The sequence below is a fragment of the Raphanus sativus genome, chromosome 4 (assembly GCF_000801105.2).
Source record: "Raphanus sativus cultivar WK10039 chromosome 4, ASM80110v3, whole genome shotgun sequence".
In the NCBI taxonomy this organism is placed as follows: domain Eukaryota; kingdom Viridiplantae; phylum Streptophyta; class Magnoliopsida; order Brassicales; family Brassicaceae; genus Raphanus; species Raphanus sativus.
In genome coordinates, this window is record NC_079514.1 from 13,779,282 (window position 1) to 13,796,288 (window position 17,007).

Here is a 17,007-nt window from a genome sequence, read left to right on the forward strand (position 1 = left end):
ACAATAATAAGGGATGATTTCCAGTTCTAACTGGATTTCATTTTTTTTTTCATCATCCTAAAATGTTTTTGAAAATTTAAGCAAATCTACATCAAAGATTACAAGTTGTAGTCAACGATCACTATCAACCCTGGCACGAACAATACGAACGGTGAAGATATCACCATGTGTCGAAACCCCACAGACCAGAGGGAGATGCAGATTGTGATCATCACTAGCACAGAGTTATCTACGGTCCCTTTCAGCAGGTCACTGAATGAGACAGCTATTAACACTAGAACAAAGACTAGTATCTTTGCCTGAAAAGGGTCTCTTACCCTAGGTCAACCATTTCTAGTATACAATCCATTTTCCAACTTATCATTTAATAATAATGAATTCAATTCCATAACATTATTAGTTTCTTTATCCTTTGTCCTAAACGAAACAAAATGAATATGAAATTTAACATAGTTTGATAAATAACCGTGAATTTATTTTATAAAATAAATACCAACAAATAGGTTGTGTGATCGACATATTCTCAGTTGTAATAAAAAATAATAATTAGTGTTTGAAAATTAACATTTTGTAATTGTTATTAGCTCGAATGACACATTAAGTGATAAAATTTTTATTCTCAAAGTTACAATTTAGTCATACTATTCCATCCTACATCACACTATCCAATAGACAAAGAAATGACTATACAAAATAATGAAACATAGACGATTCTGCATGCAAAAAGTTTTAGAAAATAACAAAATACTCTATAAATTATATCACAACTAAATTTAAAGAAGTTGAAATTCTTGTTACCTAATCTCATTCACCCAAACTCTCATTTTTTAGAACTTTGCATGATAACAAATTGAATCGCGTCGAATAACCAGATAAGATTTAGATCCAGACAACATAACAAGCGTTGAACTTAAACAACATGATTTGTCTAATTACACTTCATATACTAAGGTTCCGTTTACATTACAAACAACTTCTAGAAAGACGTCTCTCCTACCACCGTCAAACTTCGCCCACCGTCTATGCTACTGCCGGATAATCCATCTTCCTGACTGTTATCATTGTCACTGCCGCAACATGATCCACCCACAGAGTGATCTTGACCGTCCATAGGCTCAAAAAGATGATTGCTATTGATCCCGGTGACGCCGTTGATCTTGATAGAGACTGGTTCCGTTAACTGCTTCCCGTCCCGTGGAGGCGAAAAAAACACCGGAAGGTAAAGCTCAGCCTCGCACGGAAATTTTGAGCTCTTGAAGTGTTCCTTTAGATCCTCCAAACCCTGTTTTGGACGATCAAAAGTAACAAAATAATCACATTGTGCCACCCATTTATCATAAACTAAAGATTAATAATTTTAGCTTAAACTTTGGTACAACTTATATGCGTTTGCCGAATAGTTTTAAACGTCAAGCATATCAAGTTTTTAATGTAGTCCGATTTTAAAACACGAATGTGTAAGTATACCTGAACTCTTGCATATGTGACTTGGCAAATCTTGTGCGAATTAAAAACCTCCCAACGTTGAAGATGAAACGCCTTGTAAAGCCTCCAAGCTGCTTCCGGAGACGTCATGTTTACAAACCCATATCCAACATTGCACTTGTTGCTAATATGACAGACCAAAAAAAGAGATGATTATAATCATAAATATAACCGATACTTATATAGTCAATATAGTCCGATGTTTATACTTGAAGTCCATGGGCAGATACACGAAATCATAAGAAGAAAATGGCTGATTATGATGAGCTTCGTGTTCGTCCCTCTCCTCGGTAATCGCTTCGTTGATGTGAATGCAGTGATTATCCAGCATATTCAACAGCAGTTTTTGACTATATAAAATCAAAAACATTACCTTTAAAAGTTAAAGTGGAATCTCATATAACAAAAACCTATAGGAATCTGAAATATAAGAGCATCCGGGAAAATGTTAGCCGACTAATGTAATATCAAACACGAAGATAATTAAAAGCTTGAATTGATGGAACATAGCGTAAGAGCATTTTATCTAGAATATAAATCTTTGAATATATATAAACAGCATCTAAACACACGAATCCATGTGAATATTTTAATAAAAAGATTAGAAAGATCTAAGAGCACCCCCATCAATGAACCCCTCTTGGGTTCATCCTTTTAATTTTTTATTATTAAACTTTTTCTATTTTTCTTTTGATTTTCTTTAAAAAAAAAAAAAAAAAAAAAGAGATAGACCAATCGCGGGCCACCACGACACGTGGGGCCCGCGCTACAGTGACGAAAGAACTTTAGGAGAGAGGGATTCATCACTATTCATATATTTTATTATTTTTTTTTTTTTGGGAAGGGTGTGAACCCCACCCATGAACCCCTAATGGGCATGCTCTATCCGTCCTAGAATTTGAAAAAGCTTCAGACTTCAAATCCACATAAATACTTAATTAAAAGATTTTAGTCTTTAGTCACCCTAGTCTATTTAATACCTACTGATAATTGGATATTTTTTTAAAAAAAAAAACCCAAAATTTAAAATACTAATAATAAGATGATTATACTAGCCGAACCTGTACTTGTTTGGTATGTTCTTAATCATCAAAGTGGTACGTTGATCTCTGCAACTTGGATCATCCATGGTTTCTTCACTGATAAGAAACTGACTTAGCTCCATACTTTTCATCTGTTTTCTCTTTCTCCACTTAGCTACGTTTTTGCTCTTTGTTTCAGATTCAGCTTCTCGGGTCTTATTGTTATCATCATCCATGATACACAACGAACGCATAGAAGCTTCAACAACATCAACTCCATTGTTAGGGTTCACATTAGTGCTTTTATCTTTCATCAGAGTAATAGACTGCCTCAAAGGAGGAGGAGGAGCTAGAATTGGTCGCGGTTGAAACGGTAACTGCGGTTGCCTAAATGGGGTGAACTTGTTCTTAATCCCACCTGGTCGGCTAAATTCTATCACAACTTGCTTCCCATAAATTTCTTCACCATTCATTCGGTCAAACGCTTTCGCTGCATCTCTCACATCGTAAAACTCAATGAATCTTTGATGTTTCTTGTACGGTGTCTCTCTCAACTCTTTGATCGAACCTGAGCACAAAAATTCACAATATTATAAAGTGCTTCCATGTAACCAAACTGTCTTACATGGTCTATATTCAAAAGCTAGTAAAGTGCGTGATTGATATAATAATGTAGTTGAAAATGTTTTAATTCCTGACATATCCACAAAACGAGGAAATAAAACAAAAAAAAATCTAAGACATACAATAGAAGCATAACCAAAAAAACATATTACCGTAAACTTGGAAGATCTGTCTGAGAGCAGTGGAAGAGACTTCAGGGTCTAGGTTAAATATCACCAACGTTCCTTGGTTACAACCGCCGGGTACTGCGTTAGTAGCCGGGAGTACAAAGTGGGCCCACACAGGTCTACCGGAAACAAACCCACGCGCCGATGATGAAGGTGGTCTCCAAACGCTTCCACCTCCACTGCTACCGAGCCATTCTTGGTGCTGCATGTGTCTACCGCAAATCTCTCGAACAGCTCTTTTGGCGTGACGGAGATCGTAGAAATGGACGGTCACGATTCCCTCGGTGATTCTCTCCATTTGGACGCCACGCACCTCGCCGAACACCTCCAAGTCGCGTCTCACCGTGGACTCGGTGACGTCACGCGGCACGCAGAGCAGAGACAGTGATCGCGTCGGAGAGTTTGACGGCGTAGATAGCTGTTGAACAGCCGAAGCGCCGTTAAAACATGGACTAGGTGGTGGTGGTGGTGGAGGAGAAAACATCATGGGATGTGGTTGGCGATTAAAGAACGTGAACATTCTTGGATCCGGCGGAAATAATCCGTATGACGGAGGAGGTGGCGGAAGCGGCGGCGGAAGAGAAGTGTACGGAAAGTAAAAAGGTGAAGACATAGGGTTTAGTGGTACGAACTCTTGAGCTCGAGGGTCAAGATTCCCGGCGAAAGGAAAAGCTGTAGAATCTTCCATTTGAACAGGTCTTTAATTGTTTTCTTACCGGAGTAATAGTTTTCTCCGGTGTACGTGAAAGTTTTCTTGATCGTGTGAGAGAGAGAGAGAGCAAGATACTGCAACGTCGTCTCTATCTCTTTACTCTACGGACATTAGACAAGACAGTGGAAGAGAACAAATGTTCATTTTTTTTTGTTTTATTTCTTTTATGTCTTTCCAATTTATAAGCGCATTTATGTTTCTCGAAAATGACTGTTGTTTTTAAATAAATGTAAATGGATTTATATATTTTTGTTGAAGTTACCTTGTTACCCCTACTCACTTTTTGTAGGCTTTGGGCCTTGGGTTCATGGTTTACGAGGCAGTATACGTAGACTAAAGTTTATACACGACACGGATACTGAGTACGTGGAAAAAATGTTCATCTTTTCTGTCGTGTAATTTTATTGAAAGTGTGAAACCAATATCAAAAACAAACTCTCATGAAGCATATTTCAATTAATAGTAATTTTATTAATAGTATACGTTACGGGTTTGGTTTGTGAAAAGGTGAGAGAGGATGAGGAAACTACGAAACCAAATTCATGGAAAAACTCAAGAGTAATTTCCAAAAAAAAAGTGCAGCACATGGATGGATCCTTATTCTGAATATTCAAATATGCTGTAAAATAGATCTATATCCACATAACCACCAGATAAAATGTAATGAGTGTCTTTAAATCCAGATTGCTCAAAGTTCTCCGACCACTAGACCACCATCTTGTTGTTAACTTATGAACCAGTTTTAGATTCTTTATAAACACAATTTAAACAGAATTGCATAAGTTGTTAAAAAAGTTTTTTATATAAATAAATTTAATATTCATTCCGAAATAGTATACATTAAGTTTTTCTTTCGTAAAAGAATATTTCTTTTAACGTTAAGTGTATATAATCTCTAAACATTTATTTACATACTAGGTGATTGGTCCGCGGATGCGGACGTAAATAATTTATAGTTACTTATTAATATATTCATACTAAACAAAATTTATAATGAAAAAATATATATTATTTATGTTTTTATCTAAAAAATTTCAGGTCTTGTAAATTTATTTGTACACTAAAATATATTTAGAAATAATCCTTTACTTTAAAATTTATTTCCTTTTCAATTATATAAAAATTAAAAATTTTACTTATTAATATTTAGTTATGTGTTTGTCATCTAAAACAATTTTTGTCTTAAAAATTTATTTGTATACTAAAATATAATTATAAATTATCCTTTTTTGTTTTAAATTTATTCCTTTTTCAATTATATAATATTAAAATTTTACTTGATTAACTTTTAGTTATGTGTTTTTAAAATTTTAATTCTTTTATTTTAAGATTTTTACAGAAAACAACACAAAATGTATAAGAACTATTTTTATTTTAATATATTTTTAGATTTTAGATAATTCTTAATATTATTAATTTTAATAATTTATCTAATCAAAAGAATTAAAATTTGTTTTTATTTTGTGGTTAATTTATATGTTGTATTCATTAAGGATATAAATGATATTAATCATCCTAACTTTTTTAGTTTAAAACATATCTTTTTATTTTGGATAATTCTTATTTTATTTGTGGCTAATTTATATGTTGTATCCATTAAGGATATAAATGATACTAACCACTCTAACTTTTTTTATTGTAAAATATATTTTTGATTTTGGATAATTCTTATCATTATTAATTTTAATATTATATAATTAAATAATTAAATTCGTTTTTATTTGATGTGTAATTTTTATTTTTATTTGTTAAGGATATAAATGATATTAACCACTCTAACTTTTAACGTGAGATTCGTTGCAAAAAATCACTTACTTGATTAACTTTTAGTTATGTGTTTTGTATTTTTTTAGTTTTGAACTCTTTTATTATAATATTTTTACAGAAAACAACACAATATATAAGAACTATTTTTATTTTAATATATATTTTTAGATTTTAAATAATTTTTAATATTATTATTTTAAATAATTTATTTAATCAAAAAATAAATTTTGATTTTTATTTGGTGACTAATTTATATGTTGTATTCATTAAGGATATAAATGATATTAATTACTCTCTCTTTTTATTTTAAAATATGTTTATGATTTTAGATAATTCTTATCATTATTAATTTTAATTATTATCTAATTTAATAATTAAAATTCGTTCATTAAAGATTAAACGATATTAACCACTATAACTTTTAATTTGGAAGTTCTGTTGTAAAAAAATCACTTCGCAAATAATAGTATAGATTATTGGGGAGTTAGAATTTCAAACATTACTATATTAATGTTTTAAGATAATCTATTTATGTAATTAAATATTAGTGTCTGAATTATGTGCCAGTTAGAGAAATATAAGTGTGATAAAATGTTTTAGTTTTTTTTTTCAGTTTTCACGTTTTTTTACACTAGAGACTCTTTCTCTTATTTACAATCTTTTTATTATTTTTATTTAAATTTGAGTGGAAAAGTAATGAAAATCATTAGTTTGACTTGTAACTTTTTTTCATGAAACATCTTCCTTTTCCGTTCTATAAGCGTTGTTACATGCTTGTAGCAAGTAGTTTTTTCTTAAATGTAATTTAGCAGATACACTACTGGTCAGTAATTTTTTTTTTGTAAATTAACTAATGGTAAATAATTTAAAGGAGATTGGTACAAACTACAAACACACACATTCAGCAAACACTAATGGTAACTAATCGATATTGATAAGCCATATGGTTGATAAGTATGGGACTGGACCAGCTTGAGCACATATGTAACTATTAGGTAAAGGGTACATTCGTTTCCCGAGCATAGGTTTATTGGATTACACACACATCAACAAGATCAAAACAAATTAAAATGCATACTTATTATAATATAAGCACAAAAGGTTTAATGATAGAAGACTTCAAGGATTTAAAAGTAATCTTTTGTGAGATTTAAACAAACACTGTAATTTTTATGCGGATATTGGTATAGCGAAGAAAGTGTTGTTAAACACGAAGTAGTGACCAAACACACGTGCATGAAAATCTCGGTTCGAGAAGAAGACTCCTCAAAACCAACGACCAAACCATAATCTTGTTCTTCGTTTATTTTACCAGGTTTAAAAATTACTAAATTAACACAACTTCTTGCTTACCACGTTTGTTTCAGTTTGTTTTTCTTATTTGCTGTACAAATATGATTCTTCTTGGCAACCGTACAATGTCAAACCAAGTTATGGTCAAAATATAAGAAAATTAGTTTAGTGACATTGCTATGGAATCTCTTTTAGGCTTTGCCATTCTTATATTCTTTGATTTTTCTTTCTTTTCATCATTCTAGATTTTCTTACTTTATAATTGTAAATTGACATGTATATATTTATTTCGGTATTGAACCAAGCCAATCAACCAAAAACTTGGTTACAGTTCAGTTATAGTTTTACAATAAACGATTTATCCAAGCTAATATTGACAATCAAACCCACAAAACCCCCCATAGAAACAAAATTCCACCCTGTAGCTATTTTAAATTTACAATATATGATCATTTTTATTTCTCATTTTGAATTAGTAAGTGGACTAATACGTTTTTTAGAAATAATACAATGGCATATACAAGTTTTTATATACATAATTTGAATCTTTTGATAATAAGCTTCTTTACGGGCAAACATTTTACCTTTTTTACTTCTTCCTTTCTTTGAAACTTAACATTTTACCTTTTTACTTACGACTCAAATCTTTAAAACATTATTTTATTCATATCAAATTTAATACATGTTGCAAGACATATAATCGAGCCAAACTAAACGAATTGAATTCCAATACAAACCAGACGAGCCAAAACGATTTCGGTTAGGTCCGGTTAAAATTTTACTAAAACCAAACCAAACCTTTAGTTTGATTTCTCTTTAAGACTTGAAATAATGGTATGCTACAAAAAGCCTAATCTTTCAAGTTAGGCGAAGAAAGATTTGTATATTTGAGCAAGACCAAACATCCCAAGAGTGCCTCCAGTGTGAAGCATCACTACAATGCTAGATCTCTCGTCCTCCGCAAGCTCTGTTGCCTTCTCCCAAGCAGCTAAAGTATACATTGGATCCACTAAAACACCCGTCTCTTGCGCAATCTTCCTACACATCTCCACTTCTCCTTCCAAGATCTTCCCAAACCTGCAAGAACAAAAGGAAATATATATAACTGAAAAAAGGATCACTTTAACAGAGAAAAGAATCATACTTTCGTGGGCGTTGACGTTCAACCCATTTGATCGTATCTAAGCTGCTGCAAACGATGGAGGGAAGAAACTGCCTCGTAAACTCATCCAACAAACGATCTTGATGTCTCTTGTAGTTTTCGAGCGTATCAGCTAGCATCACTGCATTGATCTCCCATGGAAGCCTGAGAAGAAAGTGTAAACATGAGAGCGGGAAAAAAGAAACAGACACAAAAAAGTCTTATGGAACAAAGTCCTAACCCTAAAGACATAGCTGCAACTCCTAAACCCACAGCACTTGTTCCCGTACCAGCATCAACTACAAACTTGACACGACTCTTCTTCCCAAGTAAATGATCTTCTGACAAATACTTCACTAACCGAAACATACCTTTGCATAGCGACACAAAACGCACACATAAAACAACAATCTTTGATCAGTTTCTTTCCACCAAAGTTAGATATGCTTACCGAGTAATGCAAGAGCATCTCCTGCGCCTTCATTAACGATCAAAACCTTTCTAGGAGAAGCTTTGGAATCCATAGCTTCAAGGTCTTTAGCCATTAAGACAGAACCGTCTTCCCCAGCGACGAGATCAGCATGAGTTCTCAGCATTTCCTCTCGGTTCGCGTACTTGGATCTCGGAACATACTCAACGTTTCCATACATGGTAGAAACGAGGTTGTAACCGGTCAAAACCTCGGGCTGTTCACCACGCAGTAGCAAATGTGATCTCACACCTCTCTCCGCACACGAAACAGCTGTAAAACAAAACGAGGTTAGAAAACAGGTTTTATTTACTTCACTCAATAAAAGGTTTTTGACTTTTTTTTTTTTTTTTTTTACCAACAGCAGCTGTGTGTGCACTCTGACAACCTCCACAAGTAACCTAACATTCAAAGAAAAAGCTCTAATAAGCATTTTTTTCCAAAGGACCCACAATTGAGAAAATAACAAAAATTCTCACCAAGTCAGTGACTTTATGATGTTGAAGAAGTGGTAGCAAAGCATCAAGCTTTCTAGCTTTGTTACCGTTGACAAGAGGATGCAGAAGATCATCTCTCAGAATGTAAAAAGACGAGCCTTTCGTTGTTGAGACATCATCGTCTCCGAGACGTGGACGAGTGTTGTTCAAGAAGGAGAGTTTGCCGATTCCTTGCTCTTCTTTACAACTGATTTGATGAATTGGAGTTGCGGGACTCTGTAATCCCCACTTCCTGTCTAGTAACTTCGATACAGAATCGAGCTCTGATATAGCAATTCCCTGAAAATTTACACTATTAGTTGCAATTGCAAATGGGTATTTTCAGAAGTGAATATAAAAAAAACGAACTTTAACGAATAAATATTAAACCTGAGAAGAGTGAAAGTGATGGAGGTTTGATTTCGCGTTGACTGCGAAAAAAGTTGACCGTTGGACCTTCATTCTCGCTCGCTTCTCTGCAAAATTACTCTCTATCGACTACAGAGTACAGAGTATCTGGGAAAATACACACATCCACGCGCGTCTTGTTTCGCCGATGTGAAGGACACACGCTTTTTAAGACATGTATGGGCCAAGGTTCTCATCCGGCCCATATCTAACAGCCCAATGAGGAAGTTGTTTTCCATGGTTTTTGCATCATTTTCTAAAAACACTAGTTTTCTATAGTAATATTTTAAAAATACTATATAAACGATTCTGCAACTAATAATCTATTCTCCTAAATTAGAAACATCTCATATTGATATATGTTTGGTCTAAATATTTATAACCCACATTTTTAATAATAACTAACAGTATTGAAACATATATATATACATAAATGTGTATATGAATATAAAAATTAAAATTTTCAAAAAATTTAAAACAAAAATATATCCGAATCTAGTTCTAATTATTATATGAAACGGTTTTACTTTCACATCCTTAAACATCTTCTATACTAATTTGTATCACTGTAAATCAATTTTTTCGAACTTAAAGCCTTAAACCCATAATTCGTTTAGAAACATTAATGAATCTTCAATTAACCATTGGACTAATGGACCACCATTTCCCATTGTCTCTTGCTGTTTTATCTACTTTGTTACGCAAGCCGGCTAACAAAGTATCGGTTTTTGGATAACAGAAAAAGCATTTGCTCTAACCTCTAAATTTTGAAGTATTTAATAAACATAGATCATCCGGTCTTCAAACCATCCAAAATACAGTATATGCGTGCATCATCCGACTTTTAAACCGTAATTGTTTAAAGTCAGTTCTATCGTTAGGTCGGAAATACTGGATTTAGGATACTTCACAACAAATTGTAAAACTATAAATCATAGATACGTATCACATAACTTTTCATGTTGGATCATGATCTCTGTGTTGGATCATTATACATTTACAAGAGATAACATTACAAAAACTAGTATTCATTAAAAATGTCATCAGTTTCTAAAACTTACGCACCAATCACATCTCATAAAAAGAAGAACGATCCAACCATCGCAGCAGCTACACAATAAACGAATCCAACCGTGGCGGTAACGTCGTTTCCGGAAGCTTGTCGAGGTGGCGGATAGTTTGCATTAGAAGAATCTGTTCCCATAGCAGCAGCTGCATCGTTGTTGTCGGTTGTTCCAATGGCGTTGTCATTTCTTCCTGGAGCTTTAGCTGCATTGGTCGGAGCTGTTGCGGGGGCTGCAGAGGTGGTCGTCGAGGGTTTATCAACAGCTGAGACAATCACGGCGTAAACGGCGACAAAGAGGAGGAGGAGGAGAGCTACGTGAAGGCGCGCCATTTTTTTAGTTAAATTAGTTAATAATCTCAAAATACTTTTTTCTTCCAAATGTTTTATGGGTATTTCTTTATTCACTTAATGAATTATTTAAAAAAAAAAGATTTGTGTAGTGAGGCTCTTTCATTATATGTAGTTGTTAATCAAAATGCGAAATTTGAGGTTTGCCAAAAAATATATTTAACGGCGTATCTTCTACTCCTAATTTAAGTTCGTCCCTCTCTCTGTTTCAGCTACTGAATATAAACTTGAGTTTAGCCTAAGCCTAAAAATTTATCTTAGATTTTTTTTCTTAGTTTTAATTTTTCTGAAAAGTATAAAAAGCAACGTTGTGAAATGAAATGAGTAATAAGGTGATGATGTAAAGTAATAAAACTAAAAGTACCAAGTCCAAATGTATAGGGCTCTTTTGGGCCTAGATTATTTTTGTATGCTTTCTTAATTCACTTTACCCTAAACAGTAAACACAGTGACATGGCGTGAACTGCATGCACGGAAACTGTACACCACAAATTTGGTAAAGCCTTGAGGCTTTTTATACAAAATGAAATAGAATCTGAACCTTACAATAAATGGACTAAATGAAATTATTCGACAATTAACAACCTAAAATCATGACCCATGAACAATTAGAATAATGTAAAACCCTATACAAATGAAATGTTAAGACAAGTTCCTTAACTTATGTTTCCCCCTTTTGTACAAACCCTTCCAAAGTGACCGCAATTTTCCATGTGTTTTTTTTGTCTGATCTGCCAACAAACCGCTAACTGAGATCGATATTTACTTTTTCAGGAACACACCTTTCTGTCTGGTCACGACCAAGCTCTGCTCCAAGCTGACCCTTATCACCCGCACCAAACGCGAACAGCTTCCCTGACTCCGAGAGCGCAAACGTATGAGCGTTCCAATATATAGAGTTCGTTAGACTAATCTGAACCATCTTCTCCTTCACTTGTTTCAGCGACGTTACTACCGCTGGACTCAGCACATTCCCATTTCTATTACCCTAATAAACAAACAAAAAAAAAACATAATAGTCAAATAGCTTGCAACGCAAGTTTAGTAGACAATACTGCTAACCTGTTCATCAACGGCTATATGGTGACCGAGACTAGCAGACTCGCCACAACCAAACGAGTAAACATCACCATCCTCCGAGACAACAAAAGTAGTGTAGTCTCCCGTTGCGACATGAACCGCTTTGACATGGCTTAGCCCTTCAACGACTTTAGGCACTGATTCACACTCCTCGTTACCGTGTCCTAAGCAACCGTATCTTCCCCAACCCCAAGTACACACTCTCCCGTCCTGACCTACCACAGCCGCATGCCAAGCGCCCGCTGCAACTACCCTAGGTTGAATGTTCAACACCTGAAACTGCTCGATAAGCCGAGGATACTTCTCATCAGTCTTAGACCCGTGACCAAGCTTGCCTCCCAAACCACAACCAACCGAATAAACCGACCTAACATAAGCACGGTATGGCATCAGAACCGGTCTAAGTTAGATACTTAACGAAAGACAGTGCATTAAGCATGGAATGACATCAGGACCAGGACCGACATGTGGCAACACGTGACTAGTCTGGACCACTTCTGTAGGGGCCAAGATATCTCTGTATAATTCAAAAAAAAAAAGACAGTGCATCAAAAGGAACTCACATGCTGCCATTTGGTAGACAAGCTAAGGCAAGAAGGTAGCAATAACCAGCGGCAATCTGCACAACGGGTACGTTCTCAAGCGGGCCTAACAAAGGACGTGGCTCGACATCATTAGCCTCGGTTTGGTGACCGAGCCTACCATCGTTACCCCACGAGAATGTATAGACCTTGCCTTCTCGCGAGAGAACAGCAGTAAAGAAGTTCCCAATAGCAGCTTGCACAACGAATATGCTTTTTAAAGATGTCACAAGCTGAGGAGTCATGACCTCCTTAGACCCTTGCCCTCCGTATTCAGCTTCACCGAACGAATCTTTCCCACACGAGTAGACTTTTCCACTGTCGCTTATCAGCATTGTACGGCCAGCACCAGCTGCCGCTTGGATGATTCTGATTCCCTGTAATGATCTGCACAACACACGGTAATAACAATTAACAACTCTCAGTGAAACCATCTCCCGGTTCTCTCTCTGTGAAACCATCTCCCGGTTCTCTTTGGTTGTAACTCTTAGGCCTGGGATTTTGAACCGTCCAAAACCGAACCAAACCGAAATTTTGGTTCGTTCAGTTAGAAATTCGGTTCGATTCAGCAGTTTTTTTTAAATGGTTTTGGTTCGGTTCGGCGATCGGTTACTTCGGTTTTCTTCTTAAAAAAAATTATACCCAAACCATACCAAAAACCCGAACCGAACTAACCAAATTTTGAACCGAAATTATCTGAAAGTTTAACAACATTTAACCGGAATCTACCGAATCAAAAACTTCGGTAAGATTTTCAAAACCAAACTAACCGAATACCAACTTCATTTCGGGTTAATTCGGTAAAATTTATGTTAAACCGAACTAACCAAACCGGCAGGCCTAGTAACGCTCAATGATGTATATACCTGACGGGCAAGATCCGAGCTTCTTCATCGGTATGACCATGTCCTAGCTGTCCAGAGTTGTTATAACCGAAAGTAAAAACTTCTCCTTTCGAAGTGACGGCAATGCTGTGACCAGGACCAGCAATAGCTTGGGACTTCTCTCTTCGACAACACGCTTCACCAGCCAGCAAGAACCTAAGCACAAGCTTCCACGACCCTCCGCATCTACGTTTCATTTCTTCGCGTTCTTCTTCGTTCATCGGTTTGAAGATCACCCTTTTGTTACACATGTCGAGAGCAGCTAGCTCGGGTAGGGATAAACTACAGTCCGGTGCAAAGTTTGCTGGCTGGCTAAAGAAAGAGCACGTTGCCTAACACCAACAACAAGAAGAAAATATTTCAAATCCTTGAATTTAGATTTTGTGAAAAGATTTTAGACTTTTTAATCGAGAAATTAAAAGGAACCTCAAGATTGGCGAGGTCACGAGGATCCAGTCTACATTCGGTGAGAACGTGAAGGACAATGGAAGGGTTAGCTGCTAAAGGAAACTCTCCAGGAGTTGAGTCTCCAAAGCAATGGCGTTTCTGCCTCTTCACAGGAGGAGGAGAAGCAGGTTGCTCAGGTATGTTATGATACTGTATACCTGGTGTTGTTCCACTCGATGTAGCATCCATGTTTTTATATCTACAAATCCATAATCAAGACAAGTCACATTTTTGATTTGCCTGAAACAGGACAAAAGAAAAAGAACAATGAACAAGACTCTTAAAACTTACCTGCAAGTCTTTGTATTGTTCAATAAGTTCTAAAGCTTTTGACCTACAGAAGAAACACAAACCAGTAAGGATCCAAGTCTGTAAGATAGTACAAAAAGGAAGCAACTTTATGGGTTATTATTATTACAAGGAAAGTTTACTTCTTTTCTTGTTTCTAATCAAGAACAGAGAAAAGAATCTGTAAACAATCAAATCAGGTCAGGAATGAAAGGAAGAGAAGTGTAGTAATCAAAAATGATAAAGAGGATTATTCTATAAGAACAAAAGATGGATCTGATACGGAAGAAGATAAAAGAAAAAAAGAAAACTGTTTGTAACACGCAAAGGACTTTCTCCTTCTCCTCTGCACACGGAAACTCAATTTTTTTACTACCACAACGATCAACACACAAACCAAACCGATCTGAATTGAACAACAACGCATCAGACAGACAGAGAGAGAGATTGTTTCAAAAATGCTAACACCATGGTTTGATCCTGAGTTGTGATTAATTTTTTACATGTTAAACAAAATTAAAAAGGAGCGAACTTTCTGAAAACCCATCTGCAACAGACCATCAATTCTATCATCATCAACAAGAATCTAACCTCGGAAACTATTCAGACAGACGAAGTGGCTTCTCTTTTGTCTGGTTTTGTTGTCTGATCGGAGAATATAAGAAAGAATGATTTTCTAGAGAATTGACGATCAGCAATAACGGAAAGTCTGCAACTTTTGCGTTGAGGAAAGCAATTGAATGAAGAGGAAAGAAAGAAAGATGTGGTGTCTCTTTATGCGGTTTTATAAAGCAAATTAATCTCTCTCTCTCTGTTACAACATTTTTTTCTGATAAATTGTGATACTCTATGTGTGTCTATATGTGCACATATACATATAATTGTAATGGATAACATCATGGTTATATGAATGCATGTAGATACATAATATGCGTGTGCATCCAAAACAGGGGTTGAGTGGTCGGACAAGTTATCCTCATCCAAACGGATCTTTTATAGTTTTAATAGTAGTTGAGAACAAAATGGTTATCACTTAATTAATTATTTGTTAGTATCATAAGTCCTGACATGGTTATCCACTAATGATTACATGACATCCTCAATTTTGCCTTGTCCTTCACTATGATTCTCTCTGATGAAAGAAAGAATTCAGCTTCTTGAATCAAGTTTATAGTAATATAGTTTCAGTTTCATGTTTAGTTTATAATGAAATTGACAATGACTATAACTGGTTGTTCTAATTGTGTAAGTTGTTTCTGTTACTTCATAGAACTAAACAAAAATTGACAAGTGGATGTGTATATAAGCTTGGAAGCAATACCAACCTGGCAAATTGCAATACAAAGTGGAAGTTATGGCTTCATCTACAAGAATATTCCCATCTGCATTTTACTTTTCGTCTTTTCCAAGTAAATACAATAATCAAAGCATAACATTGTAGGAAAAATAATGATTTTATATGTGAACTTTGATTACATGTTTGGTAATAATTTACATGATTTGAAACCTTATATTCAAACCAATAATAAGATATTGGTAATAAACTTTCTTCATCTGTGCAAAAACTTACCCAACATTTGCCCTTATTATAAGAACAGTTATACAAAGTGTCTTGGTCTAAAAAAGACTTTAATAATAAACGGATAAATTTTATATTAAATTTAAAATCTATAAACTTATAACTTTATAATTTGAATTATAAACTCATTTGAAACCATATATAAATCAAACTATATTTAAATATATATGAATTTTTGTTTATGAAGTTCAACACAAATGTTTTGAAAAACAATTACTGAAAATTTAAAATATCATTATCTAAAACAACACCTCAGTTCCCATAACTTCTAAAATACCACAAATATATGTTTTAGAAATGTTTTCTAAACATTAGGATGCTTTATAGATTAGATTATTAAGCCAGAAATATTTTAGAATATGCAAAATACAAGAAGTAATAATTATCTACTATTTAGCAACTATTGAATCAACTAGTTAGGTGAAACGTAAACTGATAAAGATTCCCTTCAATTTTATAAACTATCTTCGCAATAACATCATCAAGAGTTGCAAGCGACGAGACTCAATAATTGCCACATATATTTGGGTATTTGACCAAAACCTTGTTGTAGACCACACACACAAAAAAAAAAGAACTTCTTTGGGAAATAATGTTCATATTCTATCAGATGAGAATCATTAAGATTTAGAAAAAGTCACCATAACAATTTAACTATAACCTTTTATATAGGAACTATTATACTTTTCATCTCAAACGATAGTTTTTTTTGTTGCTAAAATCTCAAACGATAGTTAAAACTTGTTTCGTTGGCAAACTCTTTACCTATTAGACAATTTGTGTGTTTTATTTACAAGACTCTTGTTTCAAAAAAAGAAAAGTTTACAAGACTCCAAGTGTTCCAATTCCCACCTTCTCGTTTTAGACCGAGGTTGAGCTCTCTGTTTTATGAAAATAATTATATTATGGGTTGGGTTCTGAATGTTTAAGTGGACGTGTTAAGATGTTTGTGCCACGTGAAACAAATGTGGATATGTGGTGTCCGAAGGTGTGATAACACATCATGAAACATGTGAAGCAACATCATCATATCATACATCCTGCTAGGACATGGAAATGATCATAAGGGTCGAGATCTACGAAATACCAATTAATTTATTTGTTGTAAACCAATAATTAGATTAACATTTTGCCACCACGAGGCAAAAAGAAAACATTTGCTATCAATTA

The 17,007-nt window shown here is 34.6% G+C and overlaps 4 protein-coding genes across 4 annotated transcripts; all 4 read right to left on the reverse strand.

The window, feature by feature from the left end:
- Positions 1–855: 855 nt before the first annotated feature.
- Positions 856–4,165, reverse strand: LOC108852370 (protein terminal ear1 homolog). Its single transcript, XM_018625866.2, has 5 exons — positions 3,284–4,165; positions 2,547–3,075; positions 1,695–1,835; positions 1,468–1,609; positions 856–1,282 (listed from the first exon to the last, which is right to left on the reverse strand). The coding sequence occupies exons 1-5, from the start codon at positions 3,984–3,986 to the stop codon at positions 977–979; spliced, it is 1,821 nt and encodes a 606-aa protein (XP_018481368.1). The 5' UTR covers positions 3,987–4,165; the 3' UTR covers positions 856–976.
- Positions 4,166–7,714: 3,549 nt separating this feature from the next.
- Positions 7,715–9,697, reverse strand: LOC108851673 (D-cysteine desulfhydrase 2, mitochondrial). Its single transcript, XM_018625135.2, has 7 exons — positions 9,547–9,697; positions 9,160–9,456; positions 9,039–9,081; positions 8,663–8,953; positions 8,453–8,582; positions 8,215–8,376; positions 7,715–8,147 (listed from the first exon to the last, which is right to left on the reverse strand). The coding sequence occupies exons 1-7, from the start codon at positions 9,616–9,618 to the stop codon at positions 7,934–7,936; spliced, it is 1,209 nt and encodes a 402-aa protein (XP_018480637.2). The 5' UTR covers positions 9,619–9,697; the 3' UTR covers positions 7,715–7,933.
- A 915-nt stretch (positions 9,698–10,612) lies between these two features.
- LOC108850346 (uncharacterized) lies at positions 10,613–10,960 on the reverse strand. The gene has a single exon (XM_018623897.2). It carries the CDS (start codon positions 10,958–10,960, stop codon positions 10,640–10,642), a length of 321 nt encoding a protein of 106 aa, XP_018479399.1. The 3' UTR covers positions 10,613–10,639.
- A 542-nt stretch (positions 10,961–11,502) lies between these two features.
- LOC108855358 (ultraviolet-B receptor UVR8) lies at positions 11,503–15,078 on the reverse strand. The gene is made up of 7 exons (XM_018629163.2): positions 14,850–15,078; positions 14,262–14,304; positions 13,950–14,169; positions 13,506–13,855; positions 12,622–13,026; positions 12,041–12,425; positions 11,503–11,966 (listed from the first exon to the last, which is right to left on the reverse strand). The coding sequence occupies exons 3-7, from the start codon at positions 14,157–14,159 to the stop codon at positions 11,724–11,726; spliced, it is 1,593 nt and encodes a 530-aa protein (XP_018484665.1). The 5' UTR covers positions 14,160–14,169; positions 14,262–14,304; positions 14,850–15,078; the 3' UTR covers positions 11,503–11,723.
- Between the last annotated feature and the right edge of the window lie 1,929 nt (positions 15,079–17,007).